This window comes from Trachypithecus francoisi, unplaced genomic scaffold (assembly GCF_009764315.1).
Source record: "Trachypithecus francoisi isolate TF-2019V2 unplaced genomic scaffold, Tfra_2.0 Lachesis_group14, whole genome shotgun sequence".
NCBI classification, from domain to species: Eukaryota; Metazoa; Chordata; class Mammalia; order Primates; family Cercopithecidae; genus Trachypithecus; species Trachypithecus francoisi.
Window position 1 is genome coordinate 61113164 of NW_022681459.1, and position 25981 is coordinate 61139144.

Here is a 25981-nt window from a genome sequence, read left to right on the forward strand (position 1 = left end):
GATTTTTTTTTTTTTTTTTTGAGATGGAGTTTCGCTTTTGTTGCCCAGGCTGGGGTGCAGTGGCGCGATCTCGGCTCACTGCAACCTCCACCTCCCAGGTTCAAAGGATTCTCCTGCCTCGGCCTCCTGAGTAGCTCAGATTACAGGTGCCCACCACCACGCCTGGCTAATTTTTGTATTTTTAGTAGAGATGGGGTTTCACCATGTTGGTCAGACTGATCTCGAACTCCTGACCTCGTGATCCGCCCGCCTGATTATAGGCATGAGCCACTGCCCCGGCCAATATCAATTTTTAACTTGAGCTCATAAATTGTCCTTTTGCCAGCCAAGATTATATATATCTTTATTTTTCTAAGCCAAGAAAAGAAAGAAACATGTCGTACACCAGGGGTCCCTAACCCTTGGGCTGCAGAGTGGATACCAGCCCATGGCCTGCTAGGAACCCGGCTGTACAGCAGGAGGTGAACAGGTGGTGACCAAGCATTACCGCCTGAGCTCTGCCTGTCAGATCAGCGGCGGCATTAGATTCTCATAGGAGCTTGAACCCTATGGCGAACTGTGCATGTGAGGGATCTAGGTTGTGGAGTCCATCTAGTGCCTCATGATCTCAGGTGGAACAGTTCCAAAACCATCCCCAGGCACACCCCCACCCCACCCCCAGTCCGTGGAAAAATGGACTTTCATGAAACCAATCCCTGGTGGCAAAAATGTTGGGGACTGCTGTCATACACAACCAAAGGTCACATTTGTATAGTGGTTTTACATTTTACAAAGCTTCTCTCTGTGACTTAGTCCTCAGAAGCCCACAGTACAGACGAAAGTTCAGAGTAGAGAGGCAACTTTGCCTAGATTGCCATCAGTAACCAGGCTGTGGAACCAGGACTCAGAACTGGGTTTGACGACTGAATCCCACCCACATTCTTCCCTCATTCAGCTGCCCGCTGCTGTCACACAGGAGGAGAAAGAAGGGCTGACTGCTGTTTTCGGGTGCCAGCGATCCATACTCTGCCTCTGTCGGATCCCTCATGACTCAGTGATGCGCTCAGAGGACAACCCTGCTCTGGCCCCGATGAACACACATTTCACTTTCGAAAGCTGAGTTTTCAGCCTTGGAAGGGGAGACTCTTCATTTATGTTCACTTTGTTCACATACACAAGAGAGAGCATCCGTTCTAGAATCCAACTGGACTTTATTTGACACAGAATACAATATGGCTACAGAAACAGCAAACTGAAAAAACAAAGCAGAAAAAACACGGTGCCATCTAATCTGTAATTAGGTAACAGCAGGGAAAGTCATTAAATGAATAACAAAACAATTAAGCTTGATGGAAGAAGTCTTTTCCTAGTGCCCATACCTGAAAGACAAAGCAAATTACTCTGATTAATTCCGTGGTAATTTCCTGTGTGAGACATAAAACCTGCTTAAACACCAGCAACTTTAGTTAGAACCTAAGTGATCACAGTCTCCTCCAGGACTGAGTGAGACACTGACACTAGCTTAGCTGTCATTGTGATCCCCTTTTCCCTCCCCATCTTTCAGGACTCCTTGCCTACTATCCCCTCTTAGTGACAGGCTCTCCCTGTGACTCAACCATGCCCACCTGACAGCTGCGAGTAGCTGCCTGGTGGCATTGGGGAGGTGAGAGGGAAAAGTCATTGGTGGGTTGTGAAAGGCAGCTCCACCTGCTCACTCCAAGCAGGGGCTCAGTTTAAACTTTCGGGCTCCCCTGATCATGGCGGCCTATTTTCACCTGAACTCCGTTACTCAGGCATGTTCAGGGTAAATAAAGCTAATAGTGAGAATAGCGATTGATCAGCCTTCAATTTCAAAATCTGTCATCAGCTCCAATGACAACTCTGATTACATTCAGTTCTATACAAAGAGAAGAGAAGCTAGGCGTGGATTTCAGGGATTTTCTGTTTTCCCCAGAAACCAAAATTTGGCTCTAAGATTATAAAAAATAAACAAGGGGCCGGGTGCAGTGGCTCACCCTTGTAATCCCAGCACTTTGGGAGGCTGAGGTGGGCAGATCATCTGAGGTCAAGAGTTCAAAACCGGCCTGGCCAACATGGTGAAACCCTGTCTCTATTAAAAATACAAAAATTAGCCAGGTGTGGTGGCAGGTGTCTGTAATCCCAGCTACTTGGGAGACTGAGGCAGGAAAATTGCTTCAACCTGGGAGTTGGAGGTTACAGTGAACCGAGAGATCACACCACTATAGCCTGGGGAACAGAGTGAGATTCTGTCTCGAAAAATATATATATAAATAAAAATAAAGAAACAAGGCCAAGGAATTTCTTCCACATATGAATAGATTTCTTGAATACAAGATCCCTCATTATCTTTTGTCCTGGATCTTTTTAGACAGTTAACCTGATTAAAATAATTTGTTGTATGGATAGAAACTAGGGCACTGGAACTCTTGATCACAGCTTCTCTTAAGAAATCTACTTGAGGCCGGGCGCGGTGGCTCAAGCCTGTAATCCCAGCACTTTGGGAGGCCGAGACGGGCGGATCACAAGGTCAGGAGATCGAGACCACCCTGGCTAATACGGTGAAACCCCGTCTCTACTAAAGAATACAAAAAACTAGCCGGGCGACGAGGCGGGCGCCTGTAGTCCCAGCTACTCGGGAGGCAGAGGCAGGAGAATGCAGTAAACCCGGGAGGCGGAGCTTGCAGTGAGCTGAGATCCGGCCACCGCACTCCAGCCTGGGCGACAGAGCCAGACTCCGTCTCAAAAAAAAAAAAAAAAGAAATCTACTTGAATATTGTCTTAAAAAGAGCTGTTGTGCCAAATTCCACATAGGTTAGGTTCTAGCATGTGAGATGGGCTGTAGAACAATCCTAACAGATTAAAGAATGCTGAAGAATTTGTTTTCCCAATGCACTGATAACTACCACCTGGGAAAGTCACCAGTCAAAGCCCCAGATAAGGAATTCTTCATACCCCTGCCAATTCTTACATTTAGCCCTGGGCACTTGTACGGGCAAAACGAGACCGTTTTGGTCTAAAACGGAACCTTGAGCCTGCTGTAGGGCAGAGCCAATTACACAGGCCCCCTGAAAATTTAGAAAAGTCCTCTGCCTTAACATGTATTCCTGTTATGGTTTTCCATTGAATGCAAGCTCCAAGGGCTGGAAGGACCATCTCAAACGTTTTTATACTTTACACTGCACGTAGCATACATTTTGCTGAAGGAAGCCCAACAGTATCACTCAGATACTGAGTATTTGGCAGGTTTCTTAAAAACTGAATATACACTGATAATACTTCCAAATGTTTTACCAAAATAAATTATTGAATTTAAAGGCAAAATCACTGCACCAATAATAGATTTCTAAACATTTCACAAACAAAAGAATCCTTTTTGTTTTTTAAATCCAAGAATAGCCTAATAAAGACTTATATTTATATTTAAAAACTCCTTTCCCAGAAAGAACTCAGTAAAGAAAATGACCAATAATTCAAAAGAAAACAACGTGCAGGAAGATAAACACAGTGGCTCACAGAAAAGCGTAAGAGATATAAAAACATGAACAACTGCCCAACCTCACTGAAAATTCAAAAATGAAAATCGAATACTGATTGTCACCTATCAGCGTGGCTAAGATGGAAAAATTGTATAAGGAAGCCTTGGCAGGAAATGAAGAAAGGGGAGTTCTGCTTCACTGTTTGGAGGGAGTGTAAATTAGTGTATATTCTTAGGAATGGAAAAACTGACACTATTTCTCAAAAACAAAAATACACATTTTTTTTTTTTTGAGACAAAGTTTTGCTCTTTTGCCCAGGCTGAAGTGGTGTGATCTCAGCTAACTGCAACCTCCAGCCCTCCGGGTTCAAGCGATGATTCTCCTGCCTCAGCCTCCTGAGTAGCTGGAATTACAGGCGCACACCACCACGCTCGGCTAATTTTTGTATTTTTAGTAGAGACAGGATTTCACCATGTTGGCCAGACTGGTCTTGAACTCCTGACCTCAGGTGATCCACCCGCCTCAGTCTCCTAAAGTGCTGGGATTACAGGTGTGAGCAACTGCACCTGACCTTTTTTTTTTTTTTTCTTTTAATTGGCTCTGTTACTTACGCCGGAGTGCAGTGGCCTGATCTCAGCTCACCGCAAACTCCGCCTCCTGGGCTCAAGCCATCCTCCCACCTCAGCCTCTAGAGTAGCTGGGACTGTGAGTGCACGGCACCACATCCAGCTAATTTTCTTTCTTTTTTTTTGAGACAGGGTCTCACTCTGTCATCTAGACTGGAGCACAGTGGCACGATCTCGGCTCACTGCAACCTCTGCCTCTCAGGCTCAAGTGATTCTCCTGCCTCAGCCTCCTGAGTAACTGGGATTACAGGCATGCACCACTACCGCCCAGCTGATTTTTGTATTTTTTTAAGTAGAGACGGGGTTTCACCACGTGGGCCAGACTAGTCTCAAACTTCTGACCTCAAATGATCCACCTGCCCCAACCTCCCAAAGTCCTGGGATTACAGGCACGAGCCATCACGCACAGGCTAATTTACTATTTTTTGGTACAGATGGGGTTTCAACATGTTGCCAGTTGGTCTCGAACTAGTGGACTCAAGCAATCTGCCCACCTTGTCCTCCTAAAGTGTTGAGATTACAGGTGTGAGCCACCAAGCCCAGCCATACTCTTTACCCAGAAATTCCTCTTTTAGGAATTACTGCTCCAAATACATCTACACATTTACGTAAAGCTTCACGTATAAGGATGTTTCTCCCTTCACATTGCTTGCATCAGTGAAAAACCGGAAACCCAAATGTCCACCAATAGGGACTGACTTGTTTTTTGAGACGGAGTTTCGCTCTTGTTGCCCAGGCTGGAGTGCAAAGGCGCAATCTCAGCTCACCGCAACCTCCGCCTCCCGGATTCGAGTGATTCTCCTGCCTCAGCCCCCTAAGTAGCTAGGATTACAGGCATGCACCCCCACGCCCAGCTAATTTTGTATTTTTAGTTGAGACAGGGTTTCTCCATGTTGGCCAGGCTGGTCTTGAACACCCAATCTCAGTTGATCCGCCCGGCTCAGCCTCCCAAAGTGCTAGGATTACAGGCGTGAACCACTGTGCCCGGCCAGGGACTGACTTTTTAAAAAAATGTAAAAAATGTTAAAAATAGGCCGGGCGCGGTGGCTCAAGCCTGTAATCCCAGCACTTTCGGAGGCCAAGGTGGGTGGATCACGAGGTCAGGAGATCAAGACCATCCTGGCTAACATGGTGAAACCCCATCTCTACTAAAAATACAAAAAAAAAAACTAGCCAGGCGAGGTGGCGGGCGCCTGTAGTCCCAGCTACTCGGAGGCTGAGCCTGGAGAATGGCGTGAACCCGGGAGGCGGAGCTTGCAGTGAGCCGAGATCGCGCCACTGCACTCCAACCTGGGCGACACAGCGAGACTCTGTCTCAAAAAAAAAAAAAAAAAAAGTTAAAAATATGCAAAAAAAAACAAAAGAAAAAGTTAAGGTACATTTACATAAAGAAATACTCTGCAACCATTAAAATTAAATGAGGTAGTTTGTTATTTGTGGAAATGGAAAATCTCCAAAATGTACAAAATGGAAAAAAAAAAAGGTGAATTACTGTATAGGATACTCACATTTATGTTAACAAAAAAAATATATATACACACAGACATGTAAATGCTGGGACATATAAGAGATAGTGAGAAAATCTACTAAGAAGCTGTCCTGTCACCACTGATGGCTAGCTCCAGCAAGCAGGAGCAGGGGCCTATAGTGGGAAATTCATGTTTTGTGATATACACTTTCAACCATTTAAATTTTTAAAAATTTACCAGGCCATGTTTTATTTATATAACAATAAAATCTAATCAGGATAGCCATAAATGCTATATTAGAATTAATCAGTATGAAATAAACTACTGAAATATGATACGTGGATACAAGTCTAGTCAAAAGCTACCTGACATTAGGTAGTCCATGGAACCTCATTAGGATGTAATTTATGAAATATTTAAGAGCTTATAGATTATCACATTTTCTACTTTCACAGACCCTAGAAGGCTGGGAAACCTGCTGGGCACGGTGGCTCACACCTGTAATCCCAGCACTTTGGGAGACCGAGGCAGGCAGATCACTTGAGACCAGGAATTCAAGACCAGCCTGGCCAACATGGTGAAACCCCATCTCTACTAAAGATACAAAAATGAGCTGGGCATGGTGGCACAGGCTTGTAATCCCAGCTACTTGCTAGGCTGAGGTGGGAGGATTGCTTGAACCCAGGAGGTGGAGGTTGCAGTGAGCCAAGACAGCACCACTGCACTCCAGCCCGGGCGACAGAGTGAGATTCCATCTCAAAAAACAAACAAACAAAAAGGTTGGGAGACCCTAGGCTGCAAATGTCTAATGTTGGCTAATCCTCTGTGCGTTTTCCATACAGATAAGTCCTAGCTTAAGTAACCAAAAATTAGCTTTAAAAAAAATAAGGCATGTATCATGTCTCCATCCCCCAAGACCACACTCCTTTCAGCCTGAGGCAAGTCAAAAAGCCCCGTCAAAACAACCAAAGATACCTACTTTTGGAATTCCCACTCTCTGTTGTCCAATGGACACACCTGTCGTGTTTTGAGCCAGCGAGAGATGCAGTGGAAGTGAAAAGCATGCTGGAAAAAAAGATATTTTATTAAAAATAACTCCGGTTTCTTTTACAGGTCCCACAGGGCAGTGGCATGGGTGACATATAGTGGGCTAGAAAAGAAAAGGAGGTAAAAACGAGAGGCAAAAGTTCAACAACTGACTATATCTTGGTTAGGTGCGAGGATATTTCCAATAAAGCATTTGCTAGAAATGTCACTACTACTAAAGGAAATCATTCAGGAAGCACAGGAGTATGTGCTAGCACTGAGCTCTCTTCTCTTTAAGAGAACATGGAATATGGCTCCTTGGTCCCATTCAGCCTGTAAGGGGATACTTCCACTTTCCCTGGGAAAGGAGGCCCCTGATCAATGCAGATTTCAAATATCCCCATTCCTGGTCTCTAGCTTCCCTCCCACCCTCCTGCCCCTGGAGAATATGACCTGCAGGAGCAGAGCCTTCTCCCCAGCCCTTGGTAGAGAAGTGCACGGTCACTGCCACCCACCCAGAATTGAGACGGGCACTTCCCAACCTCCCCACACCCAGCTCAGCTCTGGTCAAAGGAACTTTATTTCCAGACTTATTCACAGACATATTGATATTACAAGAGCTCAGTACTTCACATGCCTGTAATGGGTGAGGGACTTTGTCTTAGGGAATGAGATAAAAGAAAACTGGGTTTTAAAAGGAAGTATTCTTACGAGGGACAAACAGCACACAAGCAGCCTAAAGAGCATCAAAAGGCTTATTTCATAATCAAGACAAGAAGTAAAAAGACAAGAGTACCAAGACCATTGGTAACTGACAGGGAGCTAGAAGTCTGCTTAGATTTGGGAAAAGGACAAGCTGCGTGCAGTTTTTTGGTGTGGGCTCATGACATGCAGATGCTAATCACAATGCCTCTACCATGAGCACTCCTTCCCCTGCTCATGTGCGTATTAGGACAGATGCAGCAAGTGCTTCCTTCATTTCGTCTGTGATTGGTGCGCTGTGATGGGGCACGGGGAGAAATACTCACACCCTAACAAAACAACAAAAGCTTTGCAAGCTTCATTTAATAACAACTGAAATCTGGTCAGTACATCTCCCAAAGTATGTATGGAACTTAAGGGATTATATAATATGGGTTATTATCTTGTGAAATATCTTTTGACAAAGACAAAAACATAATTCAGTAATTAAGAGTGGAATCCACAGCTACTACACTAAGGATACCCAAGAGGACAAATATTCTCCTAGAGTACCGCCTTTTGGAAGATCCTTTTCTGCTGACTCTTGTATAACTCACTGTGAAAAAGAGAAAAGGCAGAATTTCCAAAAGGCAGAAAGCGGCGACATTTTTCTTAACCACCGGGTGTTAGGGTTGGGTTCACCGAAGGGTATTCAACAGCTTCTCCCTCTCTCACCTCACCCACTAAGCACTTTGCAGCAGTACAGGGTCCTGGTATAGCCCAACTAAGTCAGAGAACACCAAGCACTGGGGAGAAGTGTAATGAGGTGTCAGGGAGGTGACAGCACCCTGAATGTTTACTAAAACATGTGAATGGATATATTCAGTGGTCCAAGTACAATTTACAGAAGATAAATTTACAGTACTTGACAGTTTACAGAAGATGTTGACATGTATTACCTCATTTGAGGCCTCACATCAACCCTGGCAGGCAAGCATGACAGATATTTTTATCTTCATTTTACAGACAGGAAACCGAAACCCAGACAAGTGACTTGCCTAATTCATGGAGCTGGTTTGTAGAAGACCCAGAACTAGAACCCAGGACTAATCCAGAGGCTTCTGCCACACCACGCTGGCTCTCTTTTACAGCAGGCTCTCTGAGAGAATCTCTCCTTAGCGAAATTGAAGGGGATGTTCACTCTCTTTTCTTTCCACATAAAGGAACATGGTTCTCAATGTCTGCATGCCAGAGAGGGCAAAGAGCCCGACATACTTCTTTTATCCCCATAAATGATTAAAGCTCCCCCATGGCCAACACGGTCTACTGTGAGCCTGGCCAAAGGGTCGCAACAGAGATGGAAGGTGTATCAGAAAGTGTGGGTAGGGGCTGGGCATGGTGGCTGATGCCTGTAATCCCAGCACTTTGGGAGGCCGAGGCGGGCGGATCGCCCTGAGGTCAGGAGTTCAAGACCAGCCTGGCCAACACGGTGAAACCCCATCTCTACTAAAAATAGAAAAATTAGCTGGGCGTGGTGGTGCACACCTATAATCCCAGCTACTTGGAAGGCTGAAGCAGGAGAATCACTTGAACCCAGGAGGTGAAGGTTGCAGTGAGCCGGGATCGCATCACTACACTCCAGGTGGGGCCACATAGTGAGACTCCGTCTCAAAACAAACAAACAAACAAACAAACAAAAAACAGTGTAGGTAGGAAAAAGTTGCAAGTCAACAGGAAAAAATACCGAGAACACCATCTATACAGTAACACCTCTACCTCTAATTTGTATTTATTTAGATTTTTTTTTTTTTTGAGACGGAGTCTTACTCTGTCACCCAGGCTGGAGTGCAGTGGCACGGCCTCAGTTCACTGCAAGATCCGCCTCGCGGGCTCATGCCATGCTCCTGCCTCAGCCTCCCAAGTAGCTGGGACTACAGGCGCCCGCCACCACGCCCGGCTAATTTTTTGTATTTTTAGTAGAGACCAGGGTTTCACCTTGTTAGCCAGGATGGTCTCAATTTCCTGACCTCGTGATCCACCTGCCTTGGCCTCCCAAAGTGCTGGGATTACAGGCGTGAGCCACCACGCCTGGCCTATTTAGATTTTTTTTAACAAGCACTTGTGCTTACTATGTGCCGGGAGCTGTTTAATCACATTTTAACATAAATCATCTAATCCTGATTACAATTTTATGTGGTCTACTATCAGCCCCATTTTACATGAGGGAACCCAGGATTAGAGATGTTACACGCCTTGCCCAACATCACTCAGCAAGTAAGTCACAAAGACAGGGAATGGTGGTATGACTCTAGAATCTCTTAGCCCTGTGTCATGCTGGAAACTGTGGGTATTCTGTCCCCATGACACAGGAGGCCCTGACAAGACAATTTTAGCTCATGTGACTGGGACTTTACAGCTTAAAGAATGAATTTTTAACACATGCTAGAAATAACATATTTGGTATTTGTTATCCTTCACAGCTGTCACACTCTTGGAAGGCCATTCAGTACAATAAAGCTACACAAAGCATTTCTGGCATAAGCCATGTTAAAAAAAAAAAATCCTATCTCAGTACATATGCCACACTTCAAACACACACACAAACACACATACACAGAGACTTGAATACTCAATTTACTCATCAAACTTAGTTCCATTAGACACCTGGTCTTTAAAAAAGTCTGTTTCAAAGGTACAAAGTTCTACCAAGAGAATATTCCAAAGGGTGCACGCAGGTTTTGAAGGCAATTCCCATAGATGAAGCCCCAAAATATTGCTAACAAAGGTGGGTCCACTTTATAATTAAGACCAGTAAGTGCCTTTTTGCAGTAACTGTAATTTTTACCCTGTAACAGGTGAATAGTATCATGATTTAAAATCTTTTTTATTATTTGTATACCTTTTAGGAGAAAGCTGGACTAGTCAGTTTTTTTCCCTAGTTATTTTCAAGACTAGCAAAGCAGGAAAAGTGGAAATATGTTTACAAGCCATGCTGACAGGTAAAGATGCTTCCTTACGTTACAGACTCCCCATGCGACGGTACATTCTTCTGAAGTAGCAGACGCCTGGTTAGCTTGACATTCTATGCCTGTGGGAACAAGAGCAACAGGATCACTGGACCTTGGGAGCAGGAACGTTTTAATCTATAGCAGCCAAAACAATTCTCAGGTGGTTAATTAGCCATAATTGTTTTTTAATGAATGTGGGAAAGGACGAACAGAGAAGACAGAGATAACAGTATGCTTTCTGATGATTTCCTATCCTTGTTTAAAAAGAGTAACAAATGGGAAATGCACATCTCACTCCCGCTGTCCAGGCTACAGTGCAGTGACATGAGCATGGCTCACTGCAGCCTCAACTTCCTGGGTTCAGGTGATTCTCCCTCAGCCTCCTGAGTAGCTGGGAATACAGGCATGCACCACCATGCCCAGCTAATTGTTTGTATTTTTATAGAGATGGGGTTTCACCCTGTTGCCTAGACTGAGTTTTTTTCCTTTTTTTTTTTGAGACGGCGTTTCCCTCTTGTTGCCCAGGCTGAAGTGCAATAGAGCAATCTTGGCTCACTGCAACCTCCGCCTCCTGGGTTCAAGTGATTCTCCTGTCTCAGCCTCCCAAGTAGCTGGAATTACAGGCGGATGCCGCAACACCCGGCTAATTTTTTGTATTTTTAGTAGAGACAGGGTTTCATCATATTGGTCAGGCTGGTTTCAAACTCCTGACCTTAGATGATCCACCTGCCTCGGCCTCCCAAAGTGCTGGGATTACAGGCGTGAGCCATTGCGCCTGACCTACCCATCAGATCTTGATCTCAGTCAAGAACTCATCGCAGGCCAGGCACGGTGGCTCACGCCTGTAATCCCAGCACTTTGGGAAGCTGAGGCAGGCGGATCACGAGGTCAGGAAATCGAGACCATCCTGGCTAACATAGTGAAACCCCGCCTCTACTAAAAATACAAAAAATTAGCCGGGCGTGGTGGTGGGTGCCTATAATCCCAGCTACTTGGGAGGTTGAAGCAGAAGGAGAATGGTGAACCCAGGAGGCAGAGTTTGCAATGAGCTGAGATCGTGCCACTGCACTCCAGCCTGGGAGACAGAGCAAGACTCCGTCTCAAAAAAGAAGAAAAAAGAAAAAAGATCTGATGGGTAAAGTACAACTGGGTATAAATATTCAAAGAACAAGAATTACTAATGTATAATTTGCTTTCTCTGATGATAGTAACTAAATGGAATCTCCCTTCTGAAGAATAAAAAGCTTCAGGAGAAACTATTTAATAGGGGAGAATTACTTCAAACCACTACAGGTGAAAAATAGTAAAACTATGGCCAGGCGCAGTGGCTCATGACTGTAATCCCAGCACTTTGAGAGGCTGAGGCGGGCGGATCATGAGGTCGGGAGTTCAAGACCAGTGCGCCCAACATGTTGAAACCCTGTCTCTACTAAAAATACAAAAAATTAGCTGGGCATAGGCCAGGCGTGATGGCTCATGCCTGTAATCTCAGCACTTTGGGAGGTCAAGGCAGGCGGATCACGAGATCAGGAGATCGAGACCATCCTGGCCAACATGGTGAAATCCCATCTCTACTAAAAATACAAGAAAAAATTAGCCGGGCGTAGTGGCGGCTGCCTGCAGTCCCAGCTACTCGGGAGGCTGATGAAAGAGAATTGCTTGAATCCGGGAGGCAGAGCTTGCAGGGAGTCGAGATCACATCACTGCACTCGAGCGTGGGCAACGGTGTAAGACTCCTATCTCAAAAAAAAAAAAAAAAAAATTAGCCAGGCATGCGTGGTGGTGGGCGCCTGTAGTTCCAGTTACTCAGGAGGCTGAGGCAGAAGAATTGCTTGAACCTGGGAGGCAGAGGTTGCAGTGAGCCGAGATTGCGCCACTGCACTCTAGCCTGGGTGACAGAGCTAGACTTCGTCTCAAAAAAAAAGAAAAAAAAGTAAAACTAAAAAAACAAACAAACAAACAAAAAATAGATGTTAATGGGCATATGGGGTTTTAGGGGAAGAGATATCACAATAATATTTTTTTTTTCACCCTTCAAAAATTTAGAAACTGGGCTGGGCATGGTGGCTCACACCTGTAATGCCAGCACTATGAGAAGCTGAGGTGGGCGAGTCACATGAAGTCAGGAATTCGAGACCAGCCTGACCAATATGGCAAAACCCAATCTCTACTACAAATACAAAAATTAGCTGGGCCTGGTGGTACGTGTCTGTAATCCCAGCTACTTGGGAGGCTGAGTCAGGAGAATTGCTTGAACCCAGGGGGCAGAGGTTGCAGTGAGCCGAGGTTGTGCACCATTGTACTCCAGCCTGGGCAACGCAGCAAGACTCTATATCAAAAAACAAAAAAACAAACAAAGGCTGGGAGTAGTGGCTCATGCCTGCAATCCCAGCACTTTGGAAGGATGAGGCTGGCAGATCACTTGATGTCAGGGTTTGAGACTAGCCTGGCAAAACATGGCAAAACCCCCTCTCTCCTAAAATAGCAAAAATTAGCCAGGCGTCGTGGTGGACATCTGTAATCCCAGCAACTCAGGAGGCTGAGGCAGGAGAATCACTTGAACCCAGGAGGCAGAGGCTGCAGTGAGCCCAGATCACGCCACTATATTCCAGCCTGGGCGACAGAGTCTCACACACACACACACACACACACACACACACACACACAAACACACACACACACAAAAGGAAAGCAAAGAACTTACTTTTGCTAGCCAGATTTACACTACAGAGTAACTTGGTTTGCCAACTGATAAAAATAAAGAATTGGGGCTAGGCGCGGTGGCTCATGCCTGTAATCCCACCGCTTTGTGAGGCTCAGGTGGGTGGATCATGAGGTCAGGAGATCGAGACTATCCTGGCTAACATGGTGAAACCCCATCTCCACTAAAAAGATAACAAAATTAGCCAGGCGTGGTGGCAGGTACCTGTAGTTCCAGCTACTCAGGAGATTGAGGCAGGAGAATGGCGTGAACCTGGGAGGCGGAGCTTGCAGTGAGCCGAGATTGCACCACTGCACTCCAGCCTGGGTGACAGAGTGAGACTCCATCTCAAAAACAAAAAATAAAATAAATAAAATAAAAATAAAGAATTGGGCCAGGCACAGTCACTCACACCTGTAATCCCAGCACTTTAGGAGGCCACGGCAGGAGGATCACTTTAGCCCACTCAAGACCAGGCTGGGCAACACAGCAACATCTCATCTCTAGAAGCAAAAAAAATTAGCCAGGTGTGGTGGCACATGCCTGTGGTCCCAGCTACTAAGGAAGCTGAGGCAGGAGAATGGCTTGAGTGCAGACAGTTGAGGCTGCAGTGCACCATGATTGCACCACTGCACTCCAGCCTGGGTGACAGAGCAAAACCTTGTATTAAAATTAAAAAAAAAAAAAAAAAAGCCAGGCGTGGTGGCTCATGTCTGTAATTCCAGCACTTTGGGAAGCTGAGGGAGGCGGATCATCTGAGGTCAGGAGTTCGAGACCAGCCTGGCCAACATGGTGAAACTCCATCTCTTCTAAAAATACAAACAATTTGCCGGGCGTGGTGGGTGGCACATGCCTATAATCCCAGCTACTAGAGAGGCTGAGGCAGGAGAATCGCTGGAACTTGGGAGGCAGAGGTTGCAGTGAGCTGAGATCACGCCACTGCACTCCACCCTGGGTGACAGAGTGAGACTCCATCTTAAAAAGAAAAAAAAAAAAAGGATCTAGGGTCTATGCAGTGTATTTAAGAACTTATTGGGACTGGAATACACTACTACATTTAAAAGAATGGTAGAGAAAAGTAAACATAATGTCCTCTAAGTTGGATCCTCTAACTTAAGAGGGCTATATATTGTAAAATTAAATAAGAGTCACAATTATTAAAGTGAAAATCAAAACTGTTTCAAGGTACATCATCATGTTTAAATTTGATCTGGGTCTTTCTTTTGACTGTGGCCATGGCACTACTAACCTAAAGAATCCTTCAGGCTCCCTTCATGGTGTAGTTCTTTCCTTCCTATCTGCCACACCTGGAGCATGCTCCTCCTCCCATCACTCTCAATTAATCTCCACCCTTCAAGACCCAACTTAAATCCCTACTTTTTGACTGAAGCTTTTCCTGACGCTTCCACCCTGAGTCATTTTCCTCTCCTTCAGGCACTCTTAACACATCAATTATGAGTATCTCTTTACATACCTGACCTCCCTCCTTCCCCCTCAACTCAAAGCTCCCACAGAGTAGGGACCTGGTCTTTGCCAAGTGCAAAGTAGGCTCTTGGTACTCGAACAAGCAAACAAAAACTATTTCTATAAATAGAAGAAATACGAGACACATACAGATTAATCCTTTTCCTTTTTTTTTTAGACGGAGTCTCACTCTGTTGCCCAGGCTGAAGGGCAGTGGCACAATCTCTACTGACTGCAACCTCCACCTCTTGGTTCCAGCGATTCTCCCACCTCAGCCTCCCAAGCAGCTGGGATTATAGGTGCGCACCACCACACCAAGCTAATTTTTTGTATTTTTAGTAGAGATGGGGTTTCACCATGTTGACCAGGCTGGTCTTGAACTTCTGACCTCAAGTGATCTGCCTGCCTCGGCCTCCCAAGGTGCTGGGATTACAGGTGTGAGCCACTGCACCCGGCCAAGATTCCTATTTTTTTTTTTTGAGACAGAGTCTAGCTTTGTCCCCTCAAGCTAGAGTGCACTGGCGCAATCTTGGCTCATTGCAACCTCTGTCTCCCGGGTTCAAGTGATTCTCCTGCCTCAGCCTCCCAAGTAGTTGGGACTACAGGCGTGCGCCACCATGCCTGGCTAATTTTTTGTATTTTTAGTAGAGATGGGGTTTCACCACATTGCCCAGGCTGCTCTTGAACTCCTGAGCTCAGGCAATCCACACGCCCTGACCTCCCAAAGTGCTGGGATTACAGGCGTGAGCACCACGCCTGGCCAGATTCATTCCTTACTAGAAAATTCCTAGGAAAGAACAAAAAGATATAGGAGTGATAATACAGCAATCTAGAATGCCAAATAAGAAGGGATATAGCAGGGAAAATGATTGGTGTAAAATGTGCTCAATACAAGCGTTTTCCAGCTTTTGTTGCAGAGAGTAAGTAAGGGGTTGGGTCCAGTTAGTTTAAACAGGTGCAGGAACTGTTCACTGTCAAGCCAGAACAGGTAGACAGTGGCACATAATGGGTTCATGTCACACCCCTGCCAAGGCCGAAGCCTATCATGTGATTCTAAAGCTTGGGGACCTTTCGGCTTTGATAGAAACGCTGTGCCACCAAAGAGCTGTTAAGGAAGCAATGGCTTCATCTCAAGAGCAGACAGATTACACTTTCAAAACACTGATGGGGCCAGGTGCAGGGGCTCACGCCTGGAATCCCAGCATTTCAGGAGGCAGCGCCGGGTGGATCACTCGAGGTCAGGAGTTAAGAGACCAGACTGGCCAACATGGTGAAACTTCATCTCTACTAAAAATACAAAAATTAGCTGGGTGTGCTGGTGCATACCTGCAGTCCCAGCTAGTCGGGAGGATGAGGCAGGAGAATAGCTTGAACCTGGGAGGCAGAGGTTGCAGCGAGCCGAGATCATGCCACAGCACTCCAGCCTGGGCAACAGAATGAGACTCTGTCTCAAACAAACTAAACCAAACCAACCAAACCAAACCAAACCAAACCAAACCAAATCACTGATGGATCTGAAGTTTTAGGTAGATAGTAACATCTTCTGGGCCAAGGCTGGGTCTAAGATGATAAAGATTCCCCATCATCCAGAAGAAGATTACCAGAGGTAACAGAGAAAATAAAACCTAGCATATTTGATTTTTCAGCAACTCCTTAATACAACCAAGAAAGGAGACAATGTAAAATAAAATAAATACAAAGCTATAGGAGGGCATGCAGAATCCATATGGACTTAAAAGAGGAAGTCTTCAGAATCCTACTGGGGCACAGCCATAATCATTCTTATTTACTTCGAGCTATGTATATAATTACTCATTTAAGGCCAGAGAAGATTTATTAAAATACAGCCATTGCTAAATCTAGATTCTTACTTTCATCTTTAACAAAAATTGTCTTTACAAAAATAAATCCATTTTTTTGTTTTTCTTTACTAAGTTCTTTTCCCATACAAATCCCTGTTTTTTTTTTTTTTTTTTTTTTTTTTTAATGTTATGACACTCAGACTTCTCCTTAGTGTGTATAATAAAAGTGTGTGGCCAGCGGCAGGGGCTCACACCTGTAAGCTCAGTGTTTGGGAAGGTGAGGCAGGAGGATTGCTTGAGTCCAGGAGTTCAAGACAAGTCTGGACAACAGAGCGAGACTCCATCTCAAAAAAAAAGAAAAAGTTAAACCAGGCCGGGCACGGTGGCTCACACACCTGTAATCCCAGCACTTTGGGGGCCGAGATGGGTGGATCACGAGGTCAGGAGCTCGAGACCAGCCTGGCCAACATAGTGAAACCCCGTCTCTACTAAAAATACAAAAAATTAGCCAGGTGTGGTGGTGGGTACCTGTAATCCCAACTACTCGGGAAGCTGAGGCAGGAGAATTGTTTGAACCCTGGAGTTGGAGGGTGCAGTGAGCTGAGACTGCGCCATTGCACTTCAGCTGGGTGACCATATGAAACTCCGCCTCCAAAAAAAAAAAATTAGCTAGGTGTGGTAGTGCATGCCTGTGGTCCCAGCTACTTAGAGGCTGAGGCAGGAGGACTGCTTGATCCCAGGTCAAGGCTGCAGTGAGCTATGATTGTGCCACTGCACTCCAGCCTGGGCAATTGAGTGAGACCCTATCACTAACAAAAGAAATACATAAAAAAATAAATAAATAAAGTGTTTCTCTTTTTGAGATAGGGTCTCACTCTCTCACCTAGGCTGGAGTGCAGTGGAGAGGAATCTTGACTCACTGTCACCTCTGCCTTTCACACTCTGAAATTCAGTGTAAAATACACACTGAATTTCAAAGATGGTGCAAAGACAGAATGTAAAATATCTCCTCCCAGGTTCAAGGGATCTTCCCACCTCAGCCTCCCAAGTAGCTGGGACCACAGGCATAAGCCACCGTGCCTGGCTAATTTTTTGTAGAGACAGGGTTTCGCCATGTTGCCCAGGCTGACCTTAAACTCCCAGTCTCAAGCAATCTGCCTGCCTCACACCCCAAGTCTTGGGGTTTACAGGTGTGAGCCACCTCACCTGGCCAAGAGTGTCTTTTTTTTTAAGATAAAATTTTGCTGTTTTTGTTCAGGATGGAGTGCAATGACAGGATAGCGGCTCACTGCAACCTCCACCTCCCAGGTTCAAGTGATTCTCCTGTTTCAGCCTCCCATGTAGCTGGGATTACAGGCACGCACTACCACGCCTGGCTAATTTTGTATTTTTAGTAGAGACTGGGTTTCACCATGTTGGCCAGGTTGGTCTCGAACTCCTGACCTCAGGTGATCCATCCTCCTCGAACTCCCAAAGTACCGAGATTCCAGATGTGAGCCACCATATCCGGCCCAAGAGTGTGTTTCTTAAAGGTAAAGACTTGAGGTTGGGCATGGTGGCTCACAGTTATAATCCTGGCACTTTGGGAGGCCAAAGGGGGTGGTTTGCTTGAGGCCAGGAGTTTGAGTGGGTCACATCTGTAATCCCTGCACTTTGAGAAGCCAAGGTGGACAGATCACTTGAGGTCAGGCGTTCGAGCTCAGCCTGGCCAACATGGCGAAACGCTGTCTCTAGTAAAAATACAAAAAATTAGCCGGGTGAGGTGGCTCACACCTGTAATCCCAGCTACTTGGGAGTCTGAGGCAGGAGAATCACTTGAACATGGGAGGCAGAGGTCGCAGCGAGCCAAGATTGCGTCACTGCACTCCAGCCTGAAAGACAAACAGAGACTCTGTCTCAAAAAAAAAAAAAAAAAAGGTAAAGACCTGATCTCTGTCATTGTTTTATCCTGGTGCCTACCAGGATGCTCAGGATATATTCATTGGATAAAAACGACTTAGAAAATACTTTCATAAGGTTTTTGTTATAAGATTTCAATATCCTACTTCATCTGACATTCGAAATATATTATGAAACAAAACAGGTATTCCACTGAAAGCCTAATGTGATGTCTCAAGCATTTCACTCTAAGAGAAGACAGAATATGGATCGCCTTTGTCTTCTGTGGTCCTTCTAAGAAGTACATTCTCTCATATCCAGAGACACACATACACTGACTTAAATATAGAGAAAAAAAAAATCAGGGTTGTATAAGATCATTAAAAATCATTAACTATTTTCAAAATAGAGCCCCAATAAAGTAAAATTTTCTCTGGGTATAACTCCTTGTGAAAACGCAAGGCTCAGAAACTGGCAAGCATGTAATCAAAGACCCCACCCAAACACATTTGAAATCATGCATATGTTTTTCTGTGATGGTCTCATGTCATCTATATTAAACATCATGGTAGCTGCTGATCTCCCTTGGCTGTAGTGTGAAGAGATAAACAGTGTCAAAGCTCAAAGAAGCCAAGGGCAATACATGACCAGTATATGCCGTGACTGCTTTCCAACAGAAAATATTTGATTCGTGCTTTCCAAGTTGAAAACATCTGAGCAAGTTTAAGATAAGATCTAAAGCTCAACTCTGGGTTAGTCTTACATTGCACAATAAAGTAGTTATTAACCACGTGACTACTGAGCACTTGAAATGTGGCTAGTCTGAATCCAGATGTGCTGTAAGTGTAAAATACACACTGAATTTCAAAGATGGTGCAAAGACAGAATGTAAAATATCTCCTTTTTTACATTAATTACATGTTGAAATAAAAATATTTTGGCTATAAAAGATTAAATAAAATAGATTAATTTCACCTTTTTATTTTCTTTTTACTTTATGAATGTGGGTACTAGAAAATTTCAGGCCAGCCACAGTGGCTCATGCCTATAATTGCAACATTTTGGAAGGCCAAAGTGGGAGGATCACTTGAAGCCAGTTCGAGACCAGCCTGGGCAACAAAGCGAGATCCTGTCTTTGAAAAAAACAAAAAAAAAGGAAAAAGAAAACTTAAAATTATATATGTGTTTGTATTTGTGGCTTACATTCAGATTGGACAGTGCTGGGTTAGACAAAACCAAAGAAGAGAACAGGTGAAGAATATTCTAGGTGAGAAAGAATAGGCTATGTAAGGGCTCTGAAAAAGAGCATGAACACTTAAGAATGAAAAAGCAGGCCGGGAGCGGTGGCTCATGCTTGTAATCCCAGCACTTTGGGAGGCCGAGGTGGGCAGATCACCTGAGGTCAGGAGTTCGAGACCAGCCTGGCTAACATGGTGAAACCCTGTCTCTACTAAAAATACAAAAATTAGCTGGGCGTGGTGGCAGGCGCCTGTAATCCCAGCTATCAAGGAGGCTGAGGCAGGAGAACTGCTTGAACCCAGGAGGCAGAGGTTGCAGTGAGCTGAGATCACGCCACTGCACTCCAGCCTGGGTGACTCCATCTCAAAATAAGAAAAAAAAAAAAAGGAAAACCAAGGCCAGGCGCGGTGGCTCAAGCCTGTAATCCCAGCACTTTGGGAGGCCGAGACGGGCGGATCACGAGGTCAGGAGATCGAGACCATCCTGGCTAACACGGTGAAACCCCGTCTCTACTAAAAATACAAAAAACTAGCGGGCGAGGTAGCGGGCGCCTGTAGTCCCAGCTACTCGGGAGGCTGAGGCAGGAGAATGGCGTAAACCCCGGAGGCGGAGCTTGCAGTGAGCTGAGATCCGGCCACTGCACTCCAGCCGGGTGACAGAGCGAGACTCCGTCTCAAAAAAAAAAAAAAAAAAAAAAAAAAAAGGAAAACCGGCCAGAGGCCATGGCTGCTTTGGCCACCATGGTTAGTAAAAAAAAAAAAAAAAAAGTGTCCAGGTAAACTAACAGAGTGAGCAGGAGTCACTCAAGATGAAATTGTAAAGGCAGGAGAGTGATCTGAAATGTAAGTTCCTATAATTCCAATTCTAGAAACTTGAAGTTTCTTTCCTCCATTTCTGGTCTCAGTAACAAATCATTTTAGTTCCCGGATGAAAAAGTAACCTCAACTGTTCCTGGTGTGATCAACATTCTTGTTCCTTCTACTATAAGGACAGCAAATCAGTCCATCAAAGGCTATAATCGGATCACTATGTGCTGACCACTACATGTAATAAAATATGTGGAGATTTAAATGAAATTTCTTTAGTGCAATCAATTACCTATTTAGATGTTGGCAATGATTTCCTTTTTATTATGTTTGGGCCTAACATACAAAATACTTACTCCTTAGGCTTCTTTCCTTTGTAAACAATGACCAGCAAAAATTAGCTCAGATAGACTTTTTTTTTTTTTTTTTGAGACTCTGAGTCTCAAAAAAAGACTGTGAGTCTTGCTCTGTCGCCCAGGTTGTAATGCAGTGATGTGATCTCAGCTCACTGCCACCTCTGCCTACCACGTTCAAACAGCTGTCCTGCCTCAGCCTCCCAAGTAGCTGGGATTACAGACATGCACCACCACGCCCAGGTAATTTTTGTATTTTTGGTAGAGACGGGGTTTCACCATGCTGGTCAGGCTGGTCTTGAACTCCTGGCCTCAAATAATCCGCCCACCTCAGCCTCCCAAATTGCTGGGTTTACAGGCATGCACCACCACGCCCGGCTAATTTTTGCATTTTTAATAGAGTCGGGGTTTCACCGTGTTGCCCGCCCTGGGCTCCCAAAGTGCTAGGATTACAAGCATGAGCCACCGCGCCCGGCCTCAGATAGAATATTTTAGCTCAAAGTTTATTTTCCTCCTTTCCTCCCTATTTCTACCTTTGAGTCTAGGTACAAGATGGGAGATATGCAGGAAGAATCAACAGTGCCTGTTGTCCACAATTAATTCTAAATGTGTCCCTGCCATCTTTAGATTGAGTAGATTTATTCTGAAAGCTGGGTATGCCTCCAGGACCTCATAAAAAAACTACTCTATTTCAAATACACCAAGAGACTAGATACAGAAGACCGAGTGCTCAGGGTAGGCTTGATATCTGCTTGTGAAGAAGAAAATCGGTCACATCAAAACAGCCACAAGCTCTGCAACCTTCTCAACTTCCTCCCATCCTCCTCCAATTACTTACAAAGATCCATAATGTGGTTCCTGCAGATGGCACAGTTATCAACCACAATATCCCAGGCCCAGAGGGCTACTGCATTCCACTGCAAAGACAAAAAGAGGGAACAATGCATTCTCCTTATAACACACACACAGTCTTTAGGACTTCAGGCTGCAGCTGTAGTTATGATCTCTGGCCACAGGGAACCACCAAACAAAAGTTTTTGGATATTACGTTAATCTTATTATATCAAAGACAACAGTAGACAACACATATGTTCTCCTGTTCTCCAAAAGACTGAGTATATGAACACATAAATTAATGTCATCTTTTAATTTGTTTCCTATAGTTTAAAATAATTTAGTCTGGCCGGACGCAGTGGCTCACGCCCATAATCCTAGCATTTTGGAAGGCTGAGGCGGGTGGATCACCTGAAGTCAGGAGTTCGAGACCAGCCTGGCCAACATGGCGAAACCCCATCTTTACTAAAAATACAAAAATTAGCCAGGTCTGGTGGCGGGTGTCTATAATGCCAGCTAGTTGGGAAGCTAAGGCAGGAGCATCGCTTGAATCTGGGGGACAGAGGTTGCAGTGAGCCGAGACTGTGCCACTGCACTCCAGGCTGGGTGATGGAGTGAGACTCATCTCAAAAAAAAAAAAAAAAAAAAAGCACAAACTTGAATTTCTGTGCAGGTTTTGGTAGCAGGTGCAGAAGAGCTCAAAATCTGAATAAGTATCTGCTCTTCCAGGCAGCTTTGGAAGCACGAGCAATGAAGTGAAAGCTAGGGAACAGAATGAACTAAGATAATGACTGGATCATAAAATGGGTAATCGTGGGATAAACTGGATAATTAACTACCCAAGTCAGTACATAGAACAAGGTCATCACTTAAATCTTAGATTACTTCATAACAAATTCTACAATTCACTAGAATTTTGTTCGATTCTTACCATAAAATAAACTGATGTTCTCAACTTTTATATGTTTAGACTCTTCTATTAAGATAATAATTCCAGTAAGAGTTTAACTAAAAGTGGCATTTCATTCATTCAACTCTGGCTTCCTCAAATACAAATACTCCCAAACCTTCATCGCTTTCAAACCCCAGTCTCAGTGCCTAGTAACTTCTTCACCACTTTTCACATCACAGCTTCAACGTGGAGGAAAAGCCCCTACTTCTATTATTCTTCAATATGGCTGGCTGTAACTGAACAGCAGTGGCCACAATGAGACACCAAAAAGCACTAGGAGGGGGGATATTGTCAGTGTTTAGCCAGATGTTCCAGGAATATCTTCCCTATTTCAGAATCTCCATTTTGAACAGTTTTCACGTTAGGTGGGAATCGACACTTTTCTCCCAAACTGTGGCAAACTACCAAAAAGCATTTCATGCAAAAAGACATGTTCCATTTTTGCTTTCCCCTCTTACCATTCGCAACTAGCACTCAACCCTCCCGAAATGCCACAGGATTTGGGCTCGGATTTTCTTAACAAGTTCCACCATATTTTTTATTATTTCGGAAGGGGTACATTCTGGACGTGACAGAGAATCCAAGAGTGGGGTGGTTGTGGGAAAAGTCAACTGACGTCTCAGAACAGCCAAGCATTACACTCCAGACTCTAACTCGGCGGTGTGAGGCCCAGAGATGGGGTTAACGGAGGCCTCGGTTCAGCGAGGACCAAGTCTCATCCCTCCAAGTGAGAGGACCCCAAGCTTCAAAAAGGGGCGGAGCAAGATCACCAGCGGGGCTCCTCAGAGGCCTCCAATGCGGTATGACCTCAGGTTCCAGGCTTTCGCCGCACTGCCCCATCCTCCACCGCCGCAGTCGCTCTGACTCCCCATTCCACCCACCCCACCCCACCCTACCCTGTCCTTCCCCCACCTCTCAACCACTCCAGTGACAGCTCAAGCGCTTGGCTCCCGCCGCCAAGTCGCAACCCAGCGTATCTCAACAAGCAGCTCTGTGATTGGCCCCTCAGCATCACAGCGAAACCAACACTTCCACTGACAGTGGACCTCCGTCACGCCGATCAACTCTAAGACCCGCCCCCCGACTTCCTTTCGTGGTACCCGGTCCCAGGAACGCCCTGAAATGAAAGCCTTTACTCCGCGCCTCGACCATCCTCGGGCCTGCCAGCCAGATCCGCGCCTCTCTAGCTTCCCTGAGGAAGGCGCTGGCGAGACCCAACCTTTTTCACTTCAAAGCGCTTCTTGCCCGCGCCGCTGTTGGTGCCGCTCGGGGTATCCACATCCATCGCTGCCGCCATTTTGGAAACACACGGTCTGTCGTCCGACCACCGCGCCTGCGCAGCAGCGCACCCTTCGTTCCCCCAGCCTCCCCGGCACCTCCTCCCGCACCCCACCCCTCACTGGCGCGCGAGGGGGAGGTGGGGGCGGAGCACGTGACCACGCCTCTTAAAGGGGCTGTCGCAGGTCGCCCCACCCGCGAAGTGTCGGCCGGGGAGGGGGCGGTGGCCGGAGTGGGTGGGGCGGGGCCGGGCGGGGCCGAGGCTACGTGAGCTAGCCTGGTAGAAACGTTGGAAAGGGCTTGATGTCGCCGCCTCCTCTGGGAAGCCCCCGGCCGCACTCAGTCAGCTGGGGCGGCGGCTGCTTCCTCCGCCTGAGCCGGACCTGCGCCTCAGTCCTGGCCTGCCTACCGGGCTCGCCGGGTCGCCGCGCCGCCGCGCGACTCCCAGTGCTAGCCGGGGTAGGCGCCCGCCGCCTGCCCCGAAACCCGAGAGCCCTCGCTGGTCTTTCGCAGACTCTGACCCACCTCCGAGCCAGGCCCAAGGTGCAGTCCCTGTGGGAGGGCTGGGGCCCAGGCACCGTCTGGTCTCCGATTTGTGTTCGGGAACTGCTTAGGGATCGATGGGGAGAGAGGAGACCCCCGAAGGTCCTCCCTAAGGCCAGACTGAGCAGGCCCCCAGTGCTGCCCTCACCCGCCCGCCAAGCCTGGAGGGTGGCCTCTGCGCCCGCTTAGTCGCAGTCCTAGGACCGCCTTTGGTCGTGGTGCACGGTTTCACCGTGGCGTGTGTCAGTCCCCACTCCTCATTCCTCAGTTGTCATCTGTGTAGGGTGATTTCTCCCCAGTCTGTGTCCTCTTTCCGCTACTTGTGCTATAGTGAAACCGACCCATCTGCAGTCGCTGTATTTAATTTTTGTGAGGCATTCTGACTTTTTCGTTTTTTTTTTTTTTGAGACGGAGTTTCGCTCTTGTTGCCCAGGCTGGAGTGCACTGGAGCGATTTCGGTTCACTGCAACCTCCGCCTCCCGGGTCCAAGCGATTCTCCTGCCTCAGCCTCCCTAGCAGCTGGGATTACAGGTGTCCGCCACCACGCCCGGCTCATTTTTTGTATTTTTAGTAGAAACGAGTTTTTACCATGTTGGCCAGGCCGTTCTCGAACTCCTGACCTCAGGTGATCCGCCTGCCTTGGCCTCCCAAAGTGCTGGAATTACAGGCTAGAGCCGATTTTTTTGTTTTAAATAGAGACAAGGTCTCACTATGTTGCCCAGGCTGGTCTCGAACTCCTTGGCTCAAGCGATCCTCCCACTTCGGCCTCCCAAAGTGCTAGGATCACAGGAGTGCGCCACTGCGCCCGACCCAAGCACCTGTACTTTGTGTCACTCTCCCATTTCTCGCTAGACCAGGACTCCCTTTGACATCGCTAACCTTGCAGAGGTGTGACTCCGCCAGAGCACTCTTAGATCTTGTGCAGGTGATTTGAAGCCTTTTATTTTCTCTTAAAAGATAACTGGAGAATAATGGAGTGTGCTGACACTATTGCTAAAGAGAAAGAATTGGCCAGGCGCGGTAGCTCACGCCTGTAATCCCAGCATTTTGGGAGGCTGAGGCGGGTCGATTACCTGAGGTCGGAAGTTTGAGACCAGCCTGGCCAACATGGCGAAACCCCATCTCTACTAAAAATACAAAAATTAGCTGGGCGTGGTGGCACGCGCCTGTAGTCCCAGCTACTCGGGAGGCTGAGGCAGGATAATCTCTTGAAGCCGGGAGGCGGAAGTGACAGTGAGCTGAGATCGAGCCACTGTACTCCAGCTTGGGTGACAAAGTGAGACTCCGTTCCCAAAAAAATAATAATAAAAGAGAAAGAATTGCCATTTGTTTATTTGTTAGTCATAAACAGGAACAAGAGATCTGGGAAAACACCACCACAGCTTTATCCAGACTTGGAAAGAAAAATTGTGTGAGACAGACCTTAAAGGGCTACAAGAACCCTACAAAGTTTTTTTTAGCCCAAATTGTAATGACTTTATGTTAAAATTTCTGTTGTTAATTTATTGTGCGCCTACAGGCCCTGACAGGAATACTAGAAACCCATTGTAAATTAAGGTATTGAGGACATATTTATCCATCATTCAACAAAAGTGTTGATATTTACCAGGTTCTATTTTAAACAGAAGAGACTAGTAACAGTCAAACCCCTAGTTAGGGAATAAGACACAAGTCAACAAATAAATACATCAGGAAGTCTCAGGGCCAGTCGAGGTGTCTCGCGCCTGTAATCCCAGCACTTTGGGAGGCCAAGGCAGGCGGATCACCGGAGGTCAGGAGTTAGAGACCAGCCTGACCAACATGGTGAAAGCCCATCTCTACTAAAAGTACAAAAACAAAAATGAG

General features: G+C 46.1%; 1 protein-coding gene across 3 annotated transcripts; it reads right to left on the reverse strand.

Moving 5' to 3' along the window:
• Positions 1-1170: 1170 nt before the first annotated feature.
• On the reverse strand, positions 1171-23754 carry RBX1 (ring-box 1). 3 transcript variants are annotated; one of them, XM_033233829.1, is made up of 5 exons: positions 23535-23715; positions 21368-21446; positions 10296-10366; positions 6551-6636; positions 1171-1358 (listed from the first exon to the last, which is right to left on the reverse strand). In XM_033233829.1, the coding sequence occupies exons 1-5, from the start codon at positions 23610-23612 to the stop codon at positions 1346-1348; spliced, it is 327 nt and encodes a 108-aa protein (XP_033089720.1). In that variant the 5' UTR covers positions 23613-23715; the 3' UTR covers positions 1171-1345. The 3 variants fall into 3 exon arrangements, with proteins under 3 accessions (XP_033089720.1, XP_033089722.1, XP_033089721.1); XM_033233831.1 differs by lacking the exon at positions 6551-6636 and having other exon boundaries at positions 23535-23754; XM_033233830.1 differs by lacking the exon at positions 10296-10366 and having other exon boundaries at positions 23535-23753.
• Between the last annotated feature and the right edge of the window lie 2227 nt (positions 23755-25981).